General features: G+C 34.8%; 2 protein-coding genes and 1 long non-coding RNA gene across 4 annotated transcripts; 1 reads left to right on the forward strand and 2 right to left on the reverse strand.

Annotated features, from left to right (window-relative positions):
• Positions 1-2,853: 2,853 nt before the first annotated feature.
• Positions 2,854-8,083, reverse strand: LOC116428813 (UDP-glucosyltransferase 2-like). Of its 2 annotated transcripts, none has more exons than XM_076371737.1 (5): positions 7,459-8,083; positions 6,474-6,844; positions 5,302-5,521; positions 4,996-5,215; positions 2,854-3,981 (listed from the first exon to the last, which is right to left on the reverse strand). In XM_076371737.1, exons 1-5 carry the CDS (start codon positions 7,934-7,936, stop codon positions 3,687-3,689), a joined length of 1,584 nt encoding a protein of 527 aa, XP_076227852.1. In that variant the 5' UTR covers positions 7,937-8,083; the 3' UTR covers positions 2,854-3,686. The 2 variants fall into 2 exon arrangements, with proteins under 2 accessions (XP_076227852.1, XP_076227853.1); XM_076371738.1 differs by having other exon boundaries at positions 3,836-3,981; positions 4,992-5,215; positions 7,459-8,082.
• LOC143175022 (uncharacterized) lies at positions 6,897-8,367 on the forward strand. The gene is made up of 3 exons (XR_012999596.1): positions 6,897-7,064; positions 7,351-8,072; positions 8,142-8,367. It is a non-coding gene; the product is annotated as an uncharacterized LOC143175022 (long non-coding RNA).
• Positions 8,368-12,126: 3,759 nt separating this feature from the next.
• LOC116428812 (UDP-glycosyltransferase UGT5-like) lies at positions 12,127-15,601 on the reverse strand. Its single transcript, XM_076371739.1, has 4 exons — positions 15,094-15,601; positions 14,084-14,454; positions 13,006-13,225; positions 12,127-12,920 (listed from the first exon to the last, which is right to left on the reverse strand). Exons 1-4 carry the CDS (start codon positions 15,569-15,571, stop codon positions 12,697-12,699), a joined length of 1,293 nt encoding a protein of 430 aa, XP_076227854.1. The 5' UTR covers positions 15,572-15,601; the 3' UTR covers positions 12,127-12,696.
• Between the last annotated feature and the right edge of the window lie 101 nt (positions 15,602-15,702).

The raw sequence follows: 15,702 nt of genomic DNA on the forward strand, positions 1-15,702 counted from the left end.
GGTTCCGCGAATGCGAAACATGACGTTTCCGCCTGTGAAAAATAGATATCTACTTATTTCATACGCTTCAAAAATTCGTGATACGGAATGTGCTTAACGGAAGGATTTGAAATTTTCAAGCTGCAGTAACGGTCCGGGTGAATAAATAAAGATTCTGCGCGATCGCCGGAAATGGTGCGGTTGTTTTTGCTGGAACTTTTGTTTTGTTTCGTTACGTATTCTCGTGTCTCGTGAACACGTGATATGCTCGACGCGTTGATGGTAACGTGGAAGTCTTTGGACAAATCCTTTTTGTTGATTTATGGACTTATGTAATTTATCGCGTTTGTATTCATGCGCGAAACAAACCTATTCACGTTAGGTTGAACAATTATTTTATCTATCTTAATCTAAATTTTCATACTTAACACTAGGTTTATGGAACGCGTCAATCTGACACGCATTGAATTTCATAAACATTATTTAGTGAATGTTTACGACAATTTTGATTGATTGCAATAACGCGAACGTGTATTTTAATTGTCTATCTTTAAACTTTCAATTTTCAAAATCTAAATGAATGAACATCAATTTTTGTAAGACAAATAGAATAAACTGCAATAAAGTTCGTAAACGTAGTGTTAATGGCATACATATGTGGTGTGTTGCATTGTTAACCAAACAAGCGAGATCGTAAGAAGACAAACAGTCGGCTTGATAAAATTTGATAACACTATAATCGCCGAAGCCTTCACATTAATTGGATTGTTCATTTATCGTGTTATAATCAAATATATAACTAAACTGAGCTTTATGAGAATTCAAAATTTTAGGTACACATTAAGAGAAACGTAATTACAATAAAAAATAGTTCTGTTATAGCAAACCCTATGCTTTGGATGTTTTACAAAATTTTTCTTTTTACAAAATTTATAAAATTAAATATTTATTTTCAGAACATCAGTCGCCCGAATACGTTTTCTCAGAACTTCGAACCCTTGAATACTTTTTTAAAGCAGCAAACAATATATAAATAAAATAAATTTTTATTACATTTTGAGTTTTTACTTCAAATTAGAACAATTTAACACTTTATCTACGGTTACTGATCAAGGCAATCACTCTCTAACTACCAATATGATTTTCGTCATCACGTAGGATTGTATATTTTCATTTGCAAAGCTTTATAATTTAAAAATCAAGGTATAAGAGAAACTTTTAATTTCGTTCTAATTTCATTTGTTTTAAATGAGCGTAATTTTAATAATTTATCGATTGTTAACATTCGAAATCGAAAAGCTGATTAATAGGCTTGCGGTAGATAAAATATTAACATTATTACGAGTTTTATATTCGTATCGTATTATTTCACAATTAAAAAAACTTGGTATTTCTTATCAATTTCGTCCCATTGCGTCCAATACTTATTGCCAGGGACAGTATATGCGTATACCATTTCCACCGAAGACACAAGGATCATTGTCCTTTCACCGTTCCACGTGTCCGCAATTATAGACCATTGAATTGACGCGAAGCGACGGCGTTCGTACGGAAAGGCAGCTTTTCGCGATGGCATAAAACGGTCGGCAAAGTGCACTATAGAGCCGAGGAACGCGATAGGATGAGAGAAAGAGTGGAAAATCCTGGAGACGTCGGTCGGTGTAATTGTAAAAGTTCGAGGCGACGACGTACGAAACAATAACTGCCGGCAAATCATATGAAACAATGGCGGTTCAGATTGTATCTTCCCTTTCTCAGGGCGCCTTCTTCTTCTCCCCTTTCTCCCTTGGCTTTTGTATCGTCCTGTTACTCGAGTCGATTACGACGCGTTCTTGACAAACAGCTTCGCGCCACTATCGTCCCATTGCATCGTGATTCTCAGAGGCGTTTGCCTTTGCAGGATCGAAAGCAGCTTGGAAACTGTTGGGGTTGAGGATCAGGGGGCGAAGTAGATGGCGCGCTATCAAGCGGAGAAACAAAGAAGCTTCTCGTGGCGTCAGCTTCGCGAACAGAAAGCACTCGGAGAAAAGAAAATCTCGGGTTCTATCGTTTTCTGATAATCTCCTACAGCGCGGCACGCCGTGATGAAAACAAGTTTTGATTCCGTTCAATCGCAACCCGGCTGGGCACCCGAACATTTCCAGGTATTATTTGTTGCAATAAAACGATGAAGTAATTCTGGATAATTGAATTTCGAGGAACACGCCGAGCGAATCAACATCTTCCAAATTTTTCTAGATGAAGAAGCTTGAAAGTAAAAGACGCAAATTGTAGAACTTGTGCATCGACAGGAGTAAAAGCTTCAAATAGTTTGAAACATGTTGATATTATATTGTTATTAGATTGCGAAACTTAACGGAATCGTTAAAAGTTAAATTGAACCTACAGTTTCTTCTTATAATATTAGCTCGGCTCAAAGAAGTCAACGAGATATATAAAGAGTAGTGAAAGTGACTCCTTCGTCGACATAATTCTTGTTAATACGCATTATTACATCTATACTCTAGCACACATTTGACTTGCAAGTCAAACTAAATGAATTATAACAACTGCAATCTATTATTTATTCTTTTCAATCTTCATTCTCATATCATCGCAAAAATTAAAGCATTTCGTTTCTGAACACATTTTGTCACTTTGACACGTCCGTGTCCTTAATAAATTCACGTTCATGAACTATGCTGAACAATTTGTTAAACGGTTGACATTAGATAACGACATTTGAGAATATCGGTATACATGGTCAGTACTCTAAATAGAGGTCTTAGCTCCGCACGTACTAGTTCCTATCGCAGGCTAGTGACATAATATAGCCATAAACATTGAACGTTGCGTGACTTGCGAATTCAGTGCGATTAAGACATACATACTCTATATTCAGACTCCAAGGTGTGTTTTATTCGCAAAATAAGGTTTCCGTCAACATCATAGACGACTCATTTCTGAATTTTTAAGATGAAATTGATTACAAGTTAAAATCTAAAAAGCATTCACATCAAAATGAGTCAACTAAATTATTCCTTTGAACTTTTCCCAATATGCGAATAGTTGTAAAGAAAATTAAACGTTTGTCAAAAAGTCCATCATTTTCTCCCCCGTTCAGCGCACAAATCTAACACAAATACTCGAATTGCACCTGAATAAACATTCGCGAATCTCGAAAAGTTTCAGTTAGACACAACAACTGCGAGTTTTACGTATTTACCAAAATATTATACTACAATTTAGATATTGAATTAGCCATAAACGAACCGGTACGTTGTATGTACTTATTCCTACTGTAACCGACCGTATAGCTGGCTGTAAAAAGAAGGCAAATAAATTAACCGATACATTTTTCTCAGTGAAAACGGACACAAAAGTAAAGTCAAGAATTAAGAAACTAATTAATCGGACCATATAGGAATTGATATAAAGTTGAATTAGTTTACACATTCATGTTCCGGGATTCAGAATCGACTTAATTTGTGTTTGTGGGATACGAATTTCTCTGACTAGGATATTATATTTCTACAGAAGTCCCCTTCGAACCTTTAGTATTTTAGGTGGTCTAATTTCATTTTATTAGTCGACCGACATTTTACTTAGTATTTTTTAGCACATATTCGGACACGATTGACAGACTCTATATGAAAATTCTTTACAACTGCTGAACTACTAACAATTAATAATTCTACTAAAGCATATGTTTATATATTATCCATCGACTAATTTATTTTTTGTTTTCCGTATAAAATTCCTTTACGTTGTTTGTAGAAGGTGATGATAAGTTTCGTAAGTATATTGGTGATGATGGATAATATTATAAACGTTACTAACGTTAGAAACACTATAACGTCCATATCAAGTCTCTGATACCAAGGTTGTGTCCCTAAGGTGGTCCTAAGGTGGGCTGCACCCTTGTGACGAATCACAAATTCTGTCCACCAGGCAAAGTGCTTCGCTGTGTCGTAGGGCTTGTCTTTGATTAGATCTCTAACTTGAAGCATACGCTCTTTGTACCTGTAAAAATTCATAATGTCTGTATTACAACCTGACCGAACATTTAAAATTCATTACTGATTTGCGGCATGGGTTACTGTACAAGGTGCATGCATGCTAATAACAATGAATTAACGATGCATAGAAATTAATATTTAAAACTGATAACACAGCGTTCTACATCGGAGTATTTTCATAAACTATTCGCGTAATTTTTTAAAGGCGTAAGTGAAACAGTGATTTATTTCGTTTATATTAACTACACCACGTCAAATGAATTATACATATTTATTATAACAATAAAACATTAAACAGTCTGGATGAAATAAAAGTTCACTAGAAGGTTTAATAATTATGTACTTTTTACTTAATTTTAAATAAAAAGAGAATTCTCCTGACGCAAATTCAATAGAAACAAATATCTGTATAATTGCCATATGTTCTGGTTATATGTACTACAATTTGCGACGTCCACTTGTTTCAAGTAAGTGTCATCTTTAATGATCCATGAAAGCTCCTCAATATGTTTTTATCATTTTAATCTTATAACTATATATCCGAGATTAGATAAATGAATTTCCGAGTAATTTTTCGCACGTTTTGAATGTATAAAACGTCCATGCCACATCTGAACGACCCCAGGGTGTTATTTGAGTATTCAGAAAGCGAACAGCAGTCCATAGTGGAATTAAAGTTCTGAATATTTTTGTATTCCAATGATATTCGTTCGAAAGCAAGTTGTCGTATCTGCTTCAATCTAAATCCACGTATATTGTGATAATTGCTGTAGGTTATATTTAAAATATGATGTAAACATATTTCTAAACAAGAACTAACAAATTCAGATCATTTCTAACTTAGGTTTGAAAATCATTCTCATGTTAAGAAATTTATTTCGTATGGAAGCCTTTTTTTCTCTTTTCTCTTATATATTCTGTCCTGCAGTTTTTTTCTTTTTGAATCCAAATACTAAGGGTCCATTCTAACCACAAAATGAATAAAGTAAATAAATAAAAAACTGTATGAAATACTTAATTGTTATCGGTAATAATATCCCTGATAGTACGTTCCAATTTATCCCTTGTTAAAGTTACGATGTCCAAGTACTTTCCAATCCCCATATTTTCTATCGTTCGTGCTTGATAAAATTGATCAGCAAATATCGGAAGTACTAAGACAGGCACTCCGAAGTGTACGGCTTCCGAGCCACTGTGTACCCCTCCTTGGTAGATGAAAAGCTTGATATTCGGTTGCGCTGTGCGATAATATAACACTGTTAGCCATAACATGCAAAGTATTCGTGCCTGTAAACCAGACACTCGACAAATCGAGAAATTATACCAAGGATAGTCTGCTGAGGAAGCCACGAGCTAATGAACACATTATCAGATTTTCCTGGTAACTCGCCCTCGAATTTCCAAGCGACTTTGTATGGTAATTTGGCAAACACATCCAGAAAAATCTGCAAAGTCTCTTTCGGTAACATGTTAATGGGTGCGTTGGTTCCCAAAGAAAAATAAATAAATCCCTCCTTCGCGTCATCGAAAAATCGTTTCAACCCCTATGGATATGAAAGAACAGTGTATTTTGGTTCACGTAAGTAACTTCACGCTTTCAAGTCAGTAAAATCTTATTAAAAGAATGTATGGTAAAATGGATTTTGATTTCGGATTCAAATTTATTGTTTTGAAGCGTGCCAATAAAAAAAAAACTTAATAAAGCGTTTACGTTTATCTAATTATTGGACTACGAAAACATTAACCTTTTAGCTACGACGAAACCAGCCGCAAAGCTTTATCTCTGTACGAAGTACAAAGTTTGACGCGGTCTACATATCATAAATGAAACATTATGATTTCAGATTAATAGAGCTTTCCAATGTGAAATTACGTTAGATTAGCCTATAATGTGCACAGCTATTGGTGACAGAGAAAGAATTCTGCCGGTGAAGTGGCGCACCATTCGAAAAGATGATATAGATACACAGAATCCACTATAGTGGCCTACAGTAGCTAAACGGTTAAACGTACCCACACTTTGTATATGCCTATACCTACCGTATTCAGTAAATTACTGGTCATAAAATAAAGATAAACAACTTCGACAACACATTTTTGTTCTTGAAAACAGAAAAAGAAGGAAAAACAATATTCGCGAAACTGATTAATCCGATAATTTAAGAATTGTTTTAATGTTAAATGAACGAAGAAGAACAGAAAATTTTTAATGAAATTTTAAAACCAGGCATTTGATCGTTTGCGGTACGTTTAGTATTAAATATTCTTTGACGTTTTCGTCAGGTTTAAAAGTTGTTTAGACCAATGTGTGTCAATCTTATAAAAAGAAGAGACGTTGATCAAACATTATAATACTATAGCATACTGTATTGTCAAATTTTTATAAGGAGATTCATGAAGGTTTAAAGATCAATTATGCGTAAGGATTGTAAAAAGAAATGTGATACAATTTTTCACGAGATTTATCGGAATTGATATTTAAATAATAAACTGTACCTTTGTAGGTGGTGTAATGTTGGCAGAAACATGAGGAGAATTATATAAGATATGATTTGACAATCTCGGCCGAGCAGGATTTAAAACCTCATCAGCGTTGATAAATACGAGGCTGACGTTTCTTATTAAGTCGAGTATGGGCGGTACTCCGGGTCCCAAATATTTTTCAGCGATCAGCTGCTGGCGAGGAATAAAATAATTATACTGGAAGTATATATGGCGCCACATTATTGCAAAGTTTTGTAGCCTCTGCCAGAATGATAGATTTGGTCCTGCGTTTTGTTCTATTTCCCAGTTGGACTCATGACTAGTAAATACTGGTGCTCCACAAATATGATCATAAATATTAAGTATTCCCATCGGGCTATATCCTACAGATTATATAAAAGAAGCAAAAGCAATTTTAACATACGATGACAAGAGTGGTTCGAGGGAAGGATTCCAACTTATCTTAATAAAAATCAATGTTATTCAATGCACATGAGTCGGAGCGAAAAATTAATATAATTAGCAATGATTTATCTTTAAAGTAATGAACTTCGAATGGACAGAAAATTTCGTTGCATTGTTGCAAATTAGTGATACTAATTGGTAACTATGAATAGTGTAATTGAATGGTGTTTAGTAACAGGTATTTTATTTTAGTAATAAAATGAATAGTAGAAAAATCGTACTAAATTAAAAAGAATTCCACATGTTCGAAAACTATGTTAACGGATGTACAATATTGACACTAGGTTTACGGAATAGGTCAATGTGACATACATTGAATTTTAAGAACATTATTTGGCGAATGTTTAAGTCAATTTTAATTGATGCAATTACACGAATATGTATCTTCATTGTCCATTTTTGAATCTATAATTTTTTGTTCTAGGAACAACATAATATACTGTACAACAAATGTCCGTAAACCAGGTGTTGAAGGTTCAGTAATTATTTATAGTGAAATAATGATATTAGTTACAAGATAGTGTAACATTACCTATTGTTGGAGCGTTAAATCTGTGTCCTAATGCGAGAAGTGACGTGCTATGGAACATTTCCAACATAACAAGATCAAAAGTTGCGTTACTGTTCGGCTTGTACAGTTGTTTTATTTGTGGATGCTTGAAAATCTCCTCCGAGCTCAACTCGTACATTCTGATGAGCTCGTCCTCCACGAACGAAAGCCAAGATACTCCGTTAAATCTATCACGAATAGCGTTGAAGTTCTTTCTGACTTTAAAAACCTTACTGATGTCGATCTGCTTGATATTAGGGACATCCAAACGTGATGTGGGTGCCGCGGTGACTAATACTATTTCGTGACCGCGGGAGGTCAATTCCAACAGTAATGGGGGATATATTACGTGGTGACTGTAACTCGGTGCCATAGCTAACACCAGAATCTTAGAGCATCGGACGTGCTCCACGAAGCAATTGATTGAAAGAATTAAAAGCGTAAACACTCTGAACTTCATGTTACAACGACCGATTGTAGTGGACTATCGTTCAAGTCGACTAGAAATGCACTAAAGTGCAAAATGCAAATTCAGTCATATGGACTGTTCTGCTTAGTAAAGAACGAAAGCGAAACAGAATGCGACGAAGTAAAATGTACTGATAGATAATGAACATTGACGTCTAATTTCGTTTCGACATTTTCTTATGTTAATGAAATTCCAGAGACATGGAGGATCGACTACTATGTCACTTAGGCGGTTCGATGTGCATTAGGTGATGTCATATATTAAAATATAAGGAAATATAACAGAACCCTCTCTTGAACTCCCCTACCACCTATAGTACTAGGGTATGATTAAACAAGTTCTATTTTGCAGTTTTATACCTGTGTTAGACCCAGATACCTCGATTAGAACTATAAGACTATAAAAACTACTACAAATAATAAGAGAACAAAAACTATAAGAGCTCAAGTGCCAAAACAATGTAAGTATAAAACTTATTATTCCGTCGCGAACAAAAGACTAGTTTTAAGTTACTACTTTGCCAAAATATTATTTGGTTGTTTTTAGTAGTTTTATTGTCACCTGTGTGTAAATAGCTATACTGTTATGCAAATAAAATTTTTTTTTAACTAAAGATGCATCGTATAACAGAATCCTGTTGCCTCTGTATCATTTCAGCTTGAGGATAGTCGGTCCAATTCGAACAGGACTTTAACAAGTGTTGAAGTGACTGGCAGATTATTATTAAATTTATTAGTCCAGTTACATTGATTATCGGCAATTTATTCTATGCGGAAATGATAGTTCATATTTTCTGCAATTGAGTGCAAATGCTATGTCATGTTTCCATATACGTCCTTGCTCCACTGATGTTAACGACCGTTGGGAAATTGTTGATCCATAAAACACATGAATGAAAAATGTCCTGTTTAATAGCTTTAGTTCTAATTTAACCAATTTTTTTCTCTGTCGCAGAACTCGAACATTTCAGCAATAAAATAAATTATTGTTCACGCCAAAACAGTATGTTTCTTTATTGGACATTATTCCATAAGTTTTCAGGAATCTACTATGCATAATAATTTACTTTCTGGATGAGAAAATCTAAAATAAATGTAAACTGTGGAACGTTCTCGAAGATCCAATTCTGTGGAGTTTAATAGGGCAATCAACAATATAACAGTAATCGAAGACATTTTATAATCTTTAAATCCCATTATATAACAATGCTATCTAATTTCTATTATATAATAGTACTACGTAAATTTTATTATATAACAATACTCCCATTATGAAACACTCACTGATCGAAAATAATCGCTTAAACAAATTGGCACGAACTGAAAATTTAGATACATGAAAAACACTCTCATTCGCATTGAAACAACCGAATCGTTATTGTTCCTGAACTATCTATTTGTGATTTATGTTATATAACTACATACTGAATTGTATCAGTTAAAGTGATATTATACCGAACATATAAACGCAAACTATGATTTTGAATGTCAAGCCAGGTTAACATTCAATTATTATCTATCAACGTTACTAAATCGTCATTAATTACTTGAATGATATAATGACGAAGAGCCAAATACATCAAGTCATTCACATCTTACCAGAGAATGTTTTGTAAACGTATCATTGGGAAAAAGTAAAAGTCGATTGGCTGCTATCATTAAGCGCCTATGCGGATGCAAAGATGGTGAACGGGTTACTCACACGTAATATCAATTTTATGCTTTCTTGGATATGTACCACAGCAATCTACGATGAATGTTCTAACTCATCTCTTGAATAACTATTTTCATAACCGTTCAGTTGAGGCTTTCCCGGTCAAAAATGCTGTGATGAATGTTCAAAGTTTTCGCGTGTAAATCGTCTCCAATAGAAAAGATTTCCCGACTTTAGCTCCGGTAGTATTGCAGCGGCATTATAAAAGTCTGTGGATTCAATGATATCGATCAGAGTCAGCACTTCCGATTTAATGTTTTTAAAGTGTGAGAACGATTTTTTTTCGGACAGTATAAGAAAATCTTCGCCAAGAGCATGTGCACAGAGGTTTCGCGCCACAAGGCCATCCCTCGTCGGCCACGGCTCATCAGGGCCGTGACTACGCGCTATATACATCATGAAACACTGAGTTTGTGAAAAGTGAAACTGTATTTATCTTTGTCTGTGGAGTCGAACTACAAGGAATCAGATTGTTTCGTGATGTTAATTGAACTGAATAGTTGAACGACATTTTGCGAATAACGTCCAAGTGTACTGAGAGCTGCGATGTAAGTTGTGACTTCGTGACAGAGACTATATATCTGTAAGATTGTACTCAGTGTTGAGAGTTATGATTGACTCTTGAAAAAGTTTGAGACTGATTGATTGTGTATCTGGCAGCTGAGTGACAGTCAGAGTTTGTCAAAAAGTCAATCATTTTTCCACCTCGTTCAGAGCACAAATCTAACACAAATACTCGAATTGCACCTGAATAAACATTCGCGAATCTCGAAAAGCTTCAATTAGCGACAACAACTGCGAGTTTTACGTATTTACCAAAATATTATACTACAATTTAGATATTGAATTAGCTATAAACGAACCGGTACGTTGTATGTACTTATTCCTACCGTAACCGACTATATAACTGGCTGTAAAAAGAAGGCAAATAAATTAACCGATACATTTTTCTCAGTGAAAACGGACACAAAAGTAAAGCCAAGAATTAAGAAACTAATTAATCGGACGATATAGGAATTGATATAAAGTTGAATTAGTTTACACATTCATGTTCCGTGATTCAGAATTGACTTAATTTGTGTCTGTGGGATACGAATTTCTCTGACTATGATATTATATTTCTACAGAAGTCCCCTTCGAACCTTTACTATGTTAGGTGGTCTAATTTCATTTTATTAGTCGAACGACATTTTACTTAGTATTTTTTAGCACATATTCGGACACGATTGACAGACTCTATATGAAAATTCTTTACAACTGCTGTATTACTTACAATTAAAAATTCTACTAAAGTATATTGTGGGAGTAGGATGCGAAATGACTGACTTGTTCAACAATAACACTTATTTATTATTCAACACTTACAAGATACGCGGAAAGATTTCCGTCTGACCTAGCGCCAGAACAAATGAACGTGAAGTGACTCCAGCTGTCGCGGCGGCCTCCACGAAATGTCGCTTCATCCCCACACCCTTGTCCATACACAAAGATATGGGGTACATGGAAATCCCCATGTTTCCGTTCAGAAAAGAAGGTTTTTTTCCACGTACGGAGTTAACTGGTTTATTTGTTTCATTAATTTGAAAGGGCTCGGCAATTTAACGCACCCGCACGGGTCTGCGACGCTGATGTTTGCTTACCCGTGCTACCTGGGCTAGAGCATTCACACGGTAAGAAAACCTTTCCCGTGTCCCGTTATGCCATCACATATATGTTTATATATTATCCATCGACTAATTTATTTTTTGTTTTTCGTATAAAATTCCTTTACGTTGTTTGTAGAAGGTGATGATAAGTTTCGTAAGTATAATGGTGATGATGGATAATATTATAAACGTTACTAACGTTAGAAACACTATAACGTCCATATCAAGCCTCTGATACCAAGGTTGTGTCCCTAAGGTGGTCCTAAGGTGGGCTGCACCCTTGTGACGAATCACAAATTCTGTCCACCAGGCAAAGTGCTTCGCTGTGTCGTAGGGCTTGTCTTTGATTAGATCTCTAACTTGAAGCATACGCTCTTTGTACCTGTAAAAATTCATAATGTCTGTATTACAACCTGACCGAACATTTAAAATTCATTATTGATTTGCGGCATGGGTTACTGTACAAGGTGCATGCATGCTAATAACAATGAATTAACGATGCATAGAAATTAATATTTAAAACTGATAACACAGCGTTCTACATCGGAGTATTTTCATAAACTATTCGCGTAATTTTTTAAAGGCGTAAGTGAAACAGTGATTTATTTCGTTTATATTAACTATACCACGTCAAATGAATTATACATATTTATTATAACAATAAAACATTAAACAGTCTGGATGAAATAAAAGTTCACTAGAAGGTTTAATAATTATGTACTTTTTACTTAATTTTAAATAAAAAGAGAATTCTCCTGACGCAAATTCAATAGAAACAAATATCTGTATAATTGCCATATGTTCTGGTTATATGTACTACAATTTGCGACGTCCACTTGTTTCAAGTAAGTGTCATCTTTAATGATCCATGAAAGCTCCTCAATATGTTTTTATCATTTTAATCTTATAACTATATATCCGAGATTAGATAAATGAATTTCCGAGTAATTTTTCGCACGTTTTGAATGTATAAAACGTCCATGCCACATCTGAACGACCCCAGGGTGTTATTTGAGTATTCAGAAAGCGAATAGCAGTCCATAGTGGAATTAAAGTTCTGAATATTTTTGTATTCCAATGATATTCGTTCGAAAGCAAGTTGTCGTATTTGCTTCAATCTTAATCCACGTATATTGTGATAATTGCTGTAGGTTATATTTAAAATATGATGTAAACATATTTCTAAACAAGAACTAACAAATTCAGATCATTTCTAACTTAGGTTTGAAAATCATTCTCATGTTAAGAAATTTATTTCGTATGGAAGCCTTTTTTTCTCTTTTCTCTTATATATTCAGTCCTGCAGTTTTTTTCTTTTTGAATCCAAATACCAAGGGTCCATTCTAACCACAAAATGAATAAAGTAAATAAATAAAAAACTGTATGAAATACTTAATTGTTATCGGTTATAATATCCCTGATAGTACGTTCCAATTTGTCCCTTGTTAACGTTACGATGTCCAAGTACTTTCCAACCCCCATATTTTCTATCGTTCGTGCTTGATAAAATTGATCAGCAAATATCGGAAGTACTAAGACAGGCACTCCGAAGTGTACGGCTTCCGAGCCACTTTGTACCCCTCCTTGGTAGACGAAAAGCTTGATATTCGGTTGCGCTGTGCGATAAATAACACTGTTAGCCATAACATGCAAAGTATTCGTGCCTGTAAACCAGACACTCGACAAATCGAGAAATTATACCAAGGATAGTCTGCTGAGGAAGCCACGAGCTAATGAACACATTATCAGATTTTCCTGGTAACTCGCCCTCGAATTTCCAAGCGACTTTGTATGATAATTTGGCAAACACATCCAGAAAAATCTGCAAAGTCTCTTTCGGTAACATGTTAGTGGGTGCGTTGGTTCCCAAAGAAAAATAAATAAATCCCTCCTTCGCGTCATCGAAAAATCGTTTCAACCCCTATGGATATGAAAGAACGGTGTATTTTGGTTCACGTAAGTAACTTCACGCTTTCAAGTCAGTAAACTTTTACGTTTATCTAATTATTGGACTACGGAAACATTAACCTTTTAGCTACGACGAAACCAGCCGCAAAGCTTTATCTCTGTACGAAGTACAAAGTTTGACGCGGTCTACATATCATAAATGAAACATTATGATTTCAGATTAATAGAGCTTTCCAATGTGAAATTACGTTAGATTAGCCTATAATGTGCACAGCTATTGGTGACAGAGAAAGAATTCTGCCGGTGAAGTGGCGCACCATTCGAAAAGATGATATAGATACACAGAATCCACTATAGTGGCCTACAGTAGCTAAACGGTTAAACGTACCCACACTTTGTATATGCCTATACCTACCGTATTCAGTAAATTACTGGTCATAAAATAAAGATAAACAACTTCGACAACACATTTTTGTTCTTGAAAACAGAAAAAGAAGGAAAAACAATATTCGCGAAACTGATTAATCCGATAATTTAAGAATTGTTTTAATGTTAAATGAACGAAGAAGAACAGAAAATTTTTAATGAAATTTTAAAACCGGGCATTTGATCGTTTGCGGTACGTTTAGTATTAAATATTCTTTGACGTTTTCGTCAGGTTTAAAAGTTGTTTAGACCAATGTGTGTCAATCTTATAAAAAGAAGAGACGTTGATCAAACATTATAATACTATAGCATACTGTATTGTCAAATTTTTATAAGGAGATTCATGAAGATTTAAAGATCAATTATGCGTAAGGATTGTAAAAAGAAATGTGATACAATTTTTCACAAGATTTATCGGAATTGATATTTAAATAATAAACTGTACCTTTGTAGGTGGTGTAATGTTGGCAGAAACATGAGGAGAATTATATAAGATATGATTTGACAATCTCGGCCGAGCAGGATTCAAAACCTCATCAGCGTTGATGAACACGACGCTGATGTTTCTTATTAAGTCGAGCATGGGCGGTACTCCGGGTCCCAAATATTTTTCAGCCATGAGCTGCTGACGAGGAATAAAATAATTATACTGCAAGTATATGTGGCGCCACATCTTTGCAAAGTTTTGTAGCCTCTGCCAGAATGATAGATTTGGTCCTGCGTTTTGTTCTATTTCCCAGTTGGACTCATGACTAGTAAACACTGGTGCTCCACAAATATAATCATAAATATTAGGTATTCCCATCGGGCTATATCCTACAAATTATATAAACCAAGGAAAAGCAAGTTTAACATACGAGGACACGTGTGGTTCAGGTCTAAGGATTTCAACTTATCTTACTAAAAATCAATGTTATTCAATGCACATGAGTCGGAGCGAGAAATTAATATTATTAGCAATGATTCATCTTTAAAGTAATGAACTTCGAATGGACAAAAAATTTCGTTGTATTGTTGCAAATTAGCGATACTAATTGGTAACTATGAATAGTGAAATTGAATGGTGTTTAGTAACAGGTATTTTATTTTAGTAATAAAATGAATAGTAGAAAAATCGTTCTAAATTAAAAAGGATTCCACATATTCGAAAACAATGTTAACGAATGTACAATAGTGACACTAGGTTTACGAAATACATTAATGTGATGCACATTGAATTTTAAAAACATTATTTGGCGAATATGTAAGTCGTTATTGATTGATGCAGTGACACGAATATGTGTCCACATTGTTTATTTTTACATTTATAAATTTTTAAATTTAAATAAACGATCATCAAGTTTTGTAAGAACTATAGAATAAACTGCGGAACAGATGTCTTTAAAGCTAGTGTTAAAGGTTCAGTAATATTTATAGTGAAATAACGATATTAGTTACAAGATAGTGAAACATTACCCATTGTTGGAGCGTCAAATCTGTGTCCTAATGCGAGAAGTGACGTGCTATAGAACATTTCCAATATAACAAGATCAAAATTTGCGTTACTATTTGGCTTGTATAATTGTTTCATTTGTGGATGCTTGAAAATCTCCTCCGTGGTCAAATCGAATATTTCAATAATCTTGTCTTCCACGGACGATAACCAAGATACTCCATTGAATCTATCGCCAATACTGTTCAAGTTCTTTCTGGTTTTAAAAACCTGACTAATATCGATCTGCTTAATATTAGGGACATCCAAACTTGATGTGGGTGCCGCGGTGACTAATACTATTTCGTGACCGCGGGAGGTCAATTCCAACAGTAATGGGGGATAATTTACGTGGTGACTGTAAGTCGGCGTCGTAGCGAACACCAGAATCTTAGAGCATCGGACGTGCTCCACGAACCAATTGATTGAAAGAATTAAAAGCGTAAACACTCTGAACTTCATGTTACAACGACCGATTGTAGTGGACTATCGTTCAGGTCAGCTAGAAATATACTAAAGTGCGAAATGCAAACTGACTCATAGGGACTTTTTTGCGTAACAAAGAACGCAAACGAAACAGAATGCGAGGAAGT

This window comes from Nomia melanderi, chromosome 10 (genome assembly GCF_051020985.1).
Source record: "Nomia melanderi isolate GNS246 chromosome 10, iyNomMela1, whole genome shotgun sequence".
NCBI lineage: Eukaryota > Metazoa > Arthropoda > Insecta > Hymenoptera > Halictidae > Nomia > Nomia melanderi.

Excerpts from the sequence above, each read along its gene's own strand:
- LOC116428813 (XM_076371737.1), bottom strand. The coding sequence starts at position 7,936 with ATGAAGTTCAGAGTGTTTACGCTTTTAATTCTTTCAATCAATTGCTTC. Across the intron at positions 5,216-5,301 it reads TCCTCAGCAGACTATCCTTG|CGCAACCGAATATCAAGCTT; the intron begins GTATAATTTCTC and ends ATTATCGCACAG. Across the intron at positions 3,982-4,995 it reads GATATTATTACCGATAACAA|GTACAAAGAGCGTATGCTTC; the intron begins TTAAGTATTTCA and ends GAATTTTTACAG.
- LOC116428812 (XM_076371739.1), bottom strand. The coding sequence starts at position 15,571 with ATGAAGTTCAGAGTGTTTACGCTTTTAATTCTTTCAATCAATTGGTTC. Across the intron at positions 14,455-15,093 it reads ATTTGACGCTCCAACAATGG|GATATAGCCCGATGGGAATA; the intron begins GTAATGTTTCAC and ends TATAATTTGTAG. Across the intron at positions 12,921-13,005 it reads TCCTCAGCAGACTATCCTTG|CGCAACCGAATATCAAGCTT; the intron begins GTATAATTTCTC and ends TTTATCGCACAG.